At 38.2% G+C, this 11328-nt stretch overlaps 1 protein-coding gene across 1 annotated transcript in view; it reads right to left on the minus strand.

Moving 5' to 3' along the window:
* The window catches only part of LOC149298766 (muskelin-like), a 30251-nt gene extending 19303 nt beyond the window's left edge, over nucleotides 1-10948 (minus strand). The window contains exons 1-3 of the mRNA XM_089487153.1: nucleotides 10875-10948; nucleotides 2137-2206; nucleotides 1320-1462 (exon numbers count right to left, since the gene is read on the minus strand). Of these exons, the coding sequence (XP_089343279.1) occupies nucleotides 1320-1462; nucleotides 2137-2206; nucleotides 10875-10948 (287 nt within the window). The remainder of the gene's footprint in view (nucleotides 1-1319; nucleotides 1463-2136; nucleotides 2207-10874) is intronic.
* Between the last annotated feature and the right edge of the window lie 380 nt (nucleotides 10949-11328).

An 11328-nucleotide genomic window follows, 5' to 3' on the forward strand; every position in this document is an offset into this window, starting at 1 on the left:
CATATGCCACTCCACCTCCCAGACATGCCACGCTGCCTCCCAGACATGCCATGCTGCCTCCCACATATACCACTCCACGCTGCCTCCCAGACATGCCACGCTGCCTCCCACATATGCCACTCCACGCTGCCTCCCAGACATGCCACGCTGCCTCCCACATATACCACTCCACGCTGCCTCCCACATATACCACTCCACGCTGCCTCCCAGACATGCCACGCTGCCTCCCACATATACCACTCCACGCTGCCTCCCACATATGCCACTCCACGCTGCCTCCCACATATGCCACTCCACGCTGCCTCCCACATATGCCACTCCACGCTGCCTCCCACACACGTCACTGTGCCTGATACGCCTTATACCCCCTGATACACCACTCCATCCCCCCCAGACATGCCACACTGCCCTCCCCACATATGCCTTATATACCGTATATGCCTTATACCCCCAGGATATGTCACTCCATCCTCCCCAGATATGCCTTATACCCCCCAGATACCTCATAGAGTCACAGACCCGTTCACAGCACACAGACACTATACTTTTATAAATAAGTACTGGGTTAATCTTCACTGCCCCCAGGATTTAGATTCCCCTTAGTCTGCCCCCCTTTACCTCTAACTGCGCCTTAAATTAACTTTATTAAATTAATCAAATTAACCCTCAGTCCTCATCATTGAATTAACCCTAAACACCCCATTAACCATAACTACCCCTAAATTAAATCTAAATACCCCATCAAAACAACTACCCTAAATTAACCCTAAAAACACCATTAACCACAACTGCCTCAAATTAACCCCAACTGCCTCAAATTAACCCCAAACACCCCATTAACCACAGCTGCTCCTAAATTAACCCTAAACACACCATTAACCATAGCTGCCCCTAAATTAACCCTAAACACCCCATTAACCATAACTGCCCCTAAATTAACTCCCACCTCCCCTAACTTTCAGCAGCCCAAATATTAATTTTATACTTACAGTTAGATGAGTGTCACAGCCATGTGGTTCTGGCCTTCTGGGAGAAGGAAGGGGGCGGGGCCAGTTGTCACAGTGATTACAGGGAGGGGCTGGTAAGTAGGAGCTGCTGCTGTGAGTCACTGAAACGGTTTATATAATGAGGGGTATTTTTCAGAGCGTTTGCTCTGAAAAAACCCTCATTTTATAATCAAAAATCGATTCAACTAATCGATAATGAAATTCGTTGGCAACGATTTTCATTATCGATTTTATCGATTAGTTGTTGCAGCCCTACATTTTAGTATTTCAAGTCTACTAAAACATCACTGAGGTAAATTCAGTTGGAAATACCTAGATAAAAGCTCTGTCATGTTTTCTTCATTCATGCCACCAAAAACTTTGAACTTCTTCAAGTTGCATACATGAGTCTTCTCATATTTTCCAAAAGTGATGCTTTGAATGATGGCTGGCCTTTCCAACTTTAAAATCAGGAACTAGGTTCAAGAAGAAAGCAATCAATTGCAGCACTTCCATTATTACAAGATAATGTTCAATCTTGTACAAAGCGACATGAACGTCTTAATGTTTAACCATATCAATGCCAATGACGTGATATGTAGTTTGCAAATTGGGCCGAGGATACAAACCACATATCATATATAGTGGCAGTGTATTGTGCCCACTTTGAATACATTGTAAAAACAAAAGATGAGACAAAAATGCTGCCAGCTCACCTATCAGCTGGATAGCATGCAAGTGAAAAACCCTGCCCTCTGCTAACACGTAGGGTTCAGTGACTGACGCCAAAGGTACCCCTCCAAAATATTCATTAAATTATTTTTTTGGACTAATGTGCATTTGTGTGGAACAATGCCCATCATTATATGGTCGTTGCCTAAATCTAATTATATCAAACCTAAAAAAACAACCAGGACTTCTACAGGAATAACTGTGCTTTGACCATTGGCAGACAAAGGGTAATAATAGGAGAAGACAACTTACAAACTACGGAAGATATTACAAGTTTAGAAATGCTCTATAAAAATGTTAGACAGAGCAAAAGTGGGGGACTGTACAAGATGCTATACATAAATGCAAGTACAATAGGTTGTCGAGTACCAGCTTACCTGAATAGTAGGAAAGTAATGATGGTTAAAATAAAACCCACCTGTGGGGGATAGTTGCTCTCTGAAGACCATCGTGAAGACTGGTCACTGGGTTTATCAACTAAAATGTTCCTTTAAAAAAAAAAAATTAACTTTTTTAAAAGTAGAAATAATCAATTTACTAGACACACAACCTCACATCCTAAACCATAGAATAGGGTAAGTCTATTGAAGAACAGACCACTTTAACATTGCTATAAAGAATCATCACAGTGTGGTGTTTGAGGAGGAAAAGTCATCTTACTACTGATAACATCGAGAATCTATAGGCTGGTAGAAAAAGGACATTTATTGGAACAAAAACAGATAAAGCCAGTTTTTTCACGATGCTAGCCTACACTATTGTATACATTATTGTATTTCATGCTCAAGGAAATTTGTTTTTCTATTAGACTTACCCTTTAAAGTGACTAAATTAAGATTAAGGACCCATGTGATATCACAAAATACTATCAATTTTAACAGATCCAATATTCTATCTTGCATTTAAGTAACCCAGAAATACATGTAGCAATCTTGAGACTTGGAAATCAGTTTCCTTGTTATCTACAGTAGTTTGCAAGCCGTTTTTGCACAAAGGCTAAACTCACACCATTACTTAATAACTTATTCAAGTAAATTCAATTTAAGTAACTTGGCAGGGTATAAGGTCAAAAAGTCCAGTCAACAAATCCTGTACCTAATCATGAGGTGAACTACCGCATCCATTTTATTGTATTAATTTTCAAAGAATGTCAGACAACATAAATTAAAATAGCAAAGTACAGCATTGAGGTTCAAAACTTACAAAAAAAAAAAGTTATTTTAAAGATATTTCCATGTATTAGTAAGTCAGGAACAAAGATTACATAATGAAATCAAATCTGTAAAAGTTTGAAATACGTGCTGTATGACACGAATGCAGAAAGTTAACAATGGCAGAGTTTGTAGACTGCTGGTATTAAGCCAAATAATTCAAGAGGAATTATTTTTTTTTCCTACCAAAATGCTTTAACCCATTGACACCATAAGTCTAAAAAAAATGGAATATCCCGTGTTCACATTTTAAAAATCAGCAAAAAAAAAAATCTAAAATTCAGAAAAAGTACTTCAACTCCAAGACAAGTGCGAGAATCAATGAAAATCACCTTTTATACAGAGGAGTCTGCTACAAAATTATATACAGTTTTGTTATTTCCCGTACATAAACAGCTGTAATCTTTCGTTAAATAAATCAACCTACAGAAAGTCAATGTGCAAAATGTACAACACAAAAAGTTTTTACTTAGGAAGATGTTGATTTCTTCACCCTCTGTAAACACAATACTTAAATCACACCAAAGGCATGACACTCTCCGGAAAACAAGTTGTTTTGGTAGCTTTCCAAACCAGAAGAATTACCCCAGGGTACTTCAAATGCTAGTATCTTAACTCTTTCAATGCAGTCATTTTAGTAAACTTGGTAGTAATTTTTTACTAGTAACTGTTGTGGAAGTTAATATTTTCTCTCCCCACACCTGAACTTTATGTATGAATTTACAGGCACTAGTATTTGTCACTGACAAACACCCCCCAACATCTCCTGCGTACATTGATACCACCCACGCAAAGGCTTTTCATGTTGGTTAGGGGCTGAAAGGTCACATCTGAGATGAGCATTATTTTATTTTAATTTTGACATCTGGTCAGTCTGTGCCCATGCCCTATTTTGGTTTGACAACAGCTTATTCAATTTACTTCATCAAACTAGAGGCCCCAGGATTTTTCAACTCTTAACATGCCAGGATTTTTGGGAAGACAAAGCGCCAGTTTTAGGACTTGTAAAAATTGGGGTTTTTTGGGACATTCTTTCTTTGAACTGGATGGTTCCCCTTATGATGTAATGGGGATAACACTGGGGTCTTTGTTTTGACATTTGATTTTTAGTAACACTACTTTTAAACAATTTTAAAAAAAAAAATAATATTTTTTTATTGCTGAACTGATGCTGGCAGAGCGGAAGGGCAGGCAAAATGCATTACATTTTAATGATATTCCCCGTCTCTTGCTGTCTGCAAGAATACTGCTGTACCTGGTGCATTTCAAATACTATTTAATTGACTAGTCAGTCTTCTAATTGTATATATTTTGATATGCAATACATTTTGAAACATAACACACACATACATTATTTTATACAAATCTGAAGCATTTGCCCCCTTCCCAATTTCTTTTTTTTGCATAATCATAGTGAAAATGTTTAAGGTTTTTTTTCCCCCCACAAAACGCAGCTTTTAAATGATCATTTATTGAAAGTAAAGAGTTTATCAAAACCTAGATCACCCATGTAAAAAATAAATTGCACTGTGTTTACTTTGGTTATCTTGGTCTAAAATTAAAACTAGTTTGATTATCTTAAACATTTTAGTGCAACAAATATGCAAATACTGTTTTTACAGCACTGTTATACATAGATTCTTTCTATTCTGAGGGGACAAGACTTAAATGGAACGCACACTGGACTGAAATATTAAGCTCTCTAATTTGAGTAAAAAGTGAATAAAGTCCCTTCCATTCTTGTACGAGCATGGTTTGTAAACATTGAGTAATAAGCTATTTGTATATTTACGCAAGTTATGCAAACAATGCTTTATTTGAATATTCTAGTTACAGAGTACCCAAGTCCACATGCCTAACCATCTTTTAGGAGATTTATACCAGAAGCAGTGAAAAACAGAATAGGTGCCTGGCTTAAAAATCACTGTGCTACAAAGAACATTGAAATCTATGTGAGGAAAAAAAAAAAGCCAATTTAGTTATAGATGGCAAAGTTTTGTCCAAGAGAAAGACACAAAACATTCAATGAAAGACAAGGGGGGTAATTTCAAGTTAAAATTATAGGACAAGTTTTTTGTTTTTTTTTTACATAAACTAGAGGCGAAAGAGGTTCACCCCCTAAAGTAGGTGACTCACGAGAGTTGAAGTTTCATGTCACAAAACTAACAAGTGATGGCTGTTTGAACCTACACAAAAAACGAAAGCTGACCATCAGACAGCTCAGTAGCAGCATTTTATAATTGGTAGCCTGTTTTTAAAGGGACACAGCAGTAATAATACTCCATTTAATGCATAATATAGCTGTGTGGTCTTCTTTCATGCTATTCCATTAGCTAGGCATGGAGGTATTCTGCAGGGTGGCTAGTAACCTTCTAATGTACACTTTTAAGTTTCCAAGATGAGGCATTCTTCAAAGCATTATTCATTTTCTATACGATATTTTGATCAAGAAGAGTGTCTGAAGAAGAATACTGAATGCAGTGCATATATTTGGCAAACATGTGCTTCACTATTGGAAATAAAGTTAATATGTCATGGAATATTTTTACTTTGCCAACTATAGCCGTTCCTAAATTTAGTTCTGTAATTCAAAACCAGAGTACTATTATGTTTGATGTCAAATGCCACGTTATGTTCTCTTTCAGTACTAATTCGGATCACGGTGTACTGAAATCTTGCAACGTTTTTTTGATCAACTGGCTATTAACACTGACTCGCATCTCTAGGTTTTATTTTTTCCGTGCAAAGTACAAGATATTTACGTTACCAATGCACAGAAAAACTTTATACATCAGTTCATTAATTAGGACAAATCCACAAAGGTTTTTCTTAAAGGTGCATTAAATATGAGTTTTTAAAAAAATATTGGTGTACTAAAAAAAAACCACACAACTATATATTCAACCAAAAGAGCATTTGTGAGGTCAGGCACCAATGTCAGACAAGAAGTCCTGGCGAGCAATAGGCAGAGTTAATTCCAAAGGCGTGCAATGGTTTTAAGGCCAGGGCTCCGACTCAAGTTCCACCACATCAAACTCATCAATATCTCTATGTATATAGACCGGTGCGCACAAGGGCACAGTCATGCTGAAACAGGAAAAGGCCTTCATCACTCCACAGAACTTTTCCACTGCTCCAGAGCCCAGCAGCAGTGTGTTTTACACCTCTCCAGCGGATGCTTGGCATTGTGCATAGCAATCTTCGCTTTGTGTGCTTTTGCTCGGCCATGCTGAGGTTGCTTCCAGAGACAGTTTGAAACTCTGTAGTGAGTGATATTACAGAGGACAGGGGATTTTTTTTTTTCCTTTTTATTTATTTTTTTTACACAAGATGTGGCTACCTTTTCGCTTCAAGTCCCTTATATGTTATTCCTTATTAGTTTTATGATTTGCTGTTCTAACCAAAGAGCCAACTCTCACATATAGTATTGATGCTGCAAGGAAATGGCAACAGTTGTGTTTCTTTGAGCATGGTTCTGACAACTGCTTGAGCCAACCAAGCCCAGGGTGATACGCTTGTTCCGGGCTGGTGAGGCCAGGAATTTTACCTGACATTATCTGCAATGGGGAAGCTTCGTTTTATTGCCCAATGTTCAGTGCTTTTAACCCACTAAACTGATTAGCCATCATGATTATTAACCAACCCTTTGAAATACTATCAGCATTTGTGAAAGCATTTTGTTTTCACAAATACTATTATGAACCAGAATGGGACAGATAAACAAATGATTTGCTTCATTCATCACTAAAAGGATTTAATGCCTCTTAAAATATGCAATACATTTATACATTCCGCAAATAAGTAAAAGTTTGCGCAATATTTGCATCTGCCCCTCTGTAGTTCTGGTATTGACAATAGCCCTGACCAGCACCCCGATCTACCTCCTGCACGGTCTCTGTCCACAAGGTGAAGCGCAGGGATATGACATTTGTTTGAGAGTGCTAACCAAATCTGAGGGCACCATATAAGTGAAATGTAATGTAATGACTCGTATATATATATACACATATCTTGGGAAACCACTGTCAATGTAATCAATTTATAGATTGCAATCTTGCTTGCGCAGAGCCCTCCTCACCCGTTTCTGTAAATCAAATTATGTTATATACTACTTGTGATGTCCTGTCTACCCATTGTACAGCGCTGTGGAATTTGATGGCGCTATATAAAACCATAATGGTGTATATTTATTGAGACATACAAAAAGCTAAGAAAGTGTACAATTAAAAATTATGTTTCATGGGACAGAACTATGTAGTCAATGTATTCTTCAGAGAACTTTAAACTATACAGAAATACTAACCTTCAAGTTTAAAGAAAACTTCATTTAAGCACGTGTATCTGTATTTAAAAGGAAATATATGCATCACGTTATCAAGCTAAATGTAGCATACACTGGAACATGCATCAACAAGCTGATGACTATTGTGAGGGCTCTGTATTTTCCATTTTATAACCACCTCAATGAAAAAACTAGAAACAGCTTTTTACAATAAGCTGATATTGTCGTCACTCACAAAGGGTAACACACAGAGAAGTAAAATAAAAAAAAAGTACAACTCTCCTGCAAATAGACTCAGCACACGGAAAACATTGAGTTTATTTACTTTGAGAGGTGACCCAGTTCATCTAGCATACGTTCTTTCAGACAAGGTCAAGTCTGGGTTAGTGCCAATCCTGTTAACGGGATATACACAGACTGGACTGTCGTACGGGAGCAAAAGTTTTGCCCATGGTGGTTTATAATATACGGTAAAGTGTTACAGCCCTAACCAGATAATATTAAGCCAGTTTCTATTTAATGCAACCTAAAAAGTGTGAAGAAAAATGCTGAAAAGACAGATTAAAATAACTTGCCCTTGTGTATTCAGTAAAAAAAAAACTTCACTCATGTTTTGTTAACATAAAGCCCCATCATATTAAGCATAGTACAATGAGTGAACTAGACATAACTAGTATCACATAATTTAGATTTAAAGAAACAAAAGGGGAGGACGACCCTGCTCAAAAAAATCCAGAAAATTACAAACTCATCGTTTAAATATCTTTATATATTGCTATAACAAACAACAGAAAAAAAATGTTCACAGAAACACTAAGATTTTCAAGGGAGTTGGAAAAGCAGCAGCTACAGACACCTACATAAAAATCAATAATATTTTAGGTATCAATGTTACTTATGTTTTGGTACTTTGTGATAGCTGTATTCAAGACATTTGTTTAGGTCAGTCATACCATCACGGTATCATGCAACATTTTTATATAATCAGCACAGCAAAATATTAAGGTGATATATGCCAACATTCGGTGACATGCTGAAATGAGTATTCGGTTGACAGGGAAGAAAACACACAAATGAAGCGCTATGAGGACAAATTATATATAGTATATTGCTGGAGTCAGTGTGTATATACTGTAGTGTCAGCTAGTGCTGGTACATTATAGTACGGCATTAGCGTGAGTGTGTATGTCAGCATATAGTGTGTGTATCAGTGTATGGTGTAAGCATGTGTGTACATGAGCGTAGAATTTTAGCGTGTGAGTGTGCAGGTGTATGCTGGTGTAGGGCAAGGCTCAGCAAACTCTGGGTGCTAGGTCACCATAATGACTATAAATAACTATTTTATATAGCACGTTTCTACCAGTGGGACTGAAAGCGGGTTTTTTTTTGGAATTAACCAAATCAGCAGCTGAATAATCGTGGTTATTATTGACCAATGAATGGTCAATTATCGACCTCGGAAGGAGGAAGGGCTGAGTTGATAATGCCAGGATTTCAATCTGAGACCCTGAGGTTTTAATAGGCTCTGCAGTCAGGGTCATGTAAAACCTAACCTATCTCACCGGCTTGTCACTAGGTACCCAGGAAGCTGCCACCAGGGGGGGGCCGAGGCGGGTACCAAGGGTGCACAGCATCCAGGTGCCAGTGTTATGTGACCCCGCATGCGATAGAGAGGAAGCTTGCCCACGTATGAAGTAACAGGGAGAGGTGGAGGGAGCAGTGTATGCACGTGTGTACTAATCTATAAGATGATTACATATTTGTAAGCACCAACATATTCGGCTGCCCAGTTTATGAGAGAGTTTAAACAAGTCAAGGCACAGGCCCCAATAAATATGCATTAGCATGAATATGGCTTGACATGAAACCTTGAAATAATTTAATCGAACAGTTTAATTGAACGGTTAAACATACAAGCTTGAGTCTTTATGGTGCAAATTACCACTTGTTATGAAGGAGTTAACTGCATTACTGTAGTGTGTTTTATGTCATATTGCCCCAATAAATATCCTTTAACTGCAGAGCAGGGGCAATAAATGAAAATAAAAACATGATTGGGGAAGAAAAAAAAAAAAACCTGTCTCTTAGCCCTACCCCTGCGTTGGGCTAATACGAGCGGTAATTTGTAGAACGTTAAATAGCTGACATCCTACATTGTTATTTTTTAAGGAACAGTGAAAAAGACATAGTAAAACGGTTTCAATTTAGTACATAATGCAATGTTAACATTTAATAAAAGTAATTTTCATTGTAGGTATTAAGTTTTTATAACAGACTTGTTTTGCAAGTAAATTAGGTAAAAACGTTTAACAATAAAAAAAAAAGTTTAGCGTTCTGAATCAGTTTAAGCTCAATGTCAATAACAAAAGTTATGGTGGGTAAAGGTGATGGAAAACCATCAATGTCTTAATGCATAACTAGGATGACAAATAGGCATTAAGAGTTGTTAGAAACCGCTAAAGGCAACTTCATGAAATAAAAAATGTTAAATTAAGAATGCACCATAAAAAAAAAACAAAATTAATCATGGCCTTACAATCTTAAAGTTTAAAGACTATTATGGGTCTATTCACTAAAGGTTGAATTGGGTCAAGATAAATTTGGTTTCAACATTATATCTACAAAGTGCAAAACCCAGCGAGCTTAGGTGGCCCTGTAATATACATAGCTCAGGGGTGTCCAACCTGCGGCCCTCCAGCTGCTGCAGGACTACATCTCCCATAATGCTCTTTTGGCTAAGGGGCTCTCATTTCAAACTAAACATGCACACTTTTGATCCAGTTCACCAGAAACACCTCTCTTGCTGTCAAACACAATCAGTGTTAGAGTGTGTGTGTGTGTGTAGTGTAAAGGGAAGCCCCACTGGGGGGGAAACAAAACACATCGTTGGGCATAAAATACAAAGTTGTATCTAGAAACATAGGTTAACATTGACAACTGTTTTATCTCATTGTCAAGTGACATAGTGGACAACAATGGCAGCCTCCAGGTGTTCAGATAAAGGTAGCTTTATCCGGTCGGCACTAGCCTACATTTGTGCATACAGCACTGTATTTTATGCTCAAGGACACAAACATTGTTCCCATGAGACTGCCTCCCTTTCATTGTTTACCACAGGCAGCGTGATAAGGAGTTGGGGTGTTGGTCTACTACATTGGGCTAAAACATATATCAGGATTAATACACAGCTGTCTGAGATATTGTTTAGTTGATACTAGTAATAAAAACGGGGAGGGTCACTTTTTGGGTAATAATTTGCAATGACTGCATTTAAAATGGCCTGTATATTACACTGGACATAAAGTGATAGCACAGGACACACTCCTCACAGAAGTACTGGAGAAGTGTGAGGAGTTGGAAACATCCTCAGGTAGTCCTTGGGTGCAGCTCACCTACACAGGAACGTTGCGTGGGGAAGATGCTACTGAGAAGTGGTGCCCTTTGTACGATGGTCCACACTGCACAAGCACTACACAAACACACAAACTTAGTGTACTCCTTCGAGGCGAATATATATCAAAGGGGTAATAAAAAAAAAATACGGCACGAACACAACACTGCATGAGGCAAAAGTCATATACGAAGAAGGGTCTATACGCAGTGCACGGGGGGGGGTGTTAATTTAGTACCACAGACCGCGCAAACCAAATTCCTTGTACTCACTCAGGCAGATAACTGGATGAGAAAGAGCTCCACTTGTATACGGTGTAAGACAGCACTCTACACTCTGCCGCCATCTTGTCAGGAGGAAGATAGGGGCGGAGCCAACCTCTTAAAGATACACAAGAATAGATACCCGTGTTTTGGAGGCAAGGTCTTAGTGACGCATGTTTGTGTACTGCCCTGAGATGCAAACGCTAGAGACAACGCCGGCAACAATTGACTGTAGACGTCCAGCAGGTCTCTAGTACACGGCGCTGTATCGAAGCAGCCATTTAGTTGGGTGCTTTAAGTACGTTTTGCTCATTGTCGCTACTCCCATTTTTAAAGGACAATTTGTATAATATCATTATTGATATTATTGTACTAATAACATTATACTCCGTAAAAATGGCCGTGAAAGTAACGACAATGAGTAAAATGCGCTTGTCCGTACCGCGTTTAGATCTCTGTTGAG

Source organism: Sceloporus occidentalis, unplaced genomic scaffold (assembly GCF_023333645.1).
Source record: "Sceloporus occidentalis isolate IW3139 unplaced genomic scaffold, rSceOcc1.0.p SCAF_31, whole genome shotgun sequence".
In the NCBI taxonomy this organism is placed as follows: domain Eukaryota; kingdom Metazoa; phylum Chordata; class Lepidosauria; order Squamata; family Phrynosomatidae; genus Sceloporus; species Sceloporus occidentalis.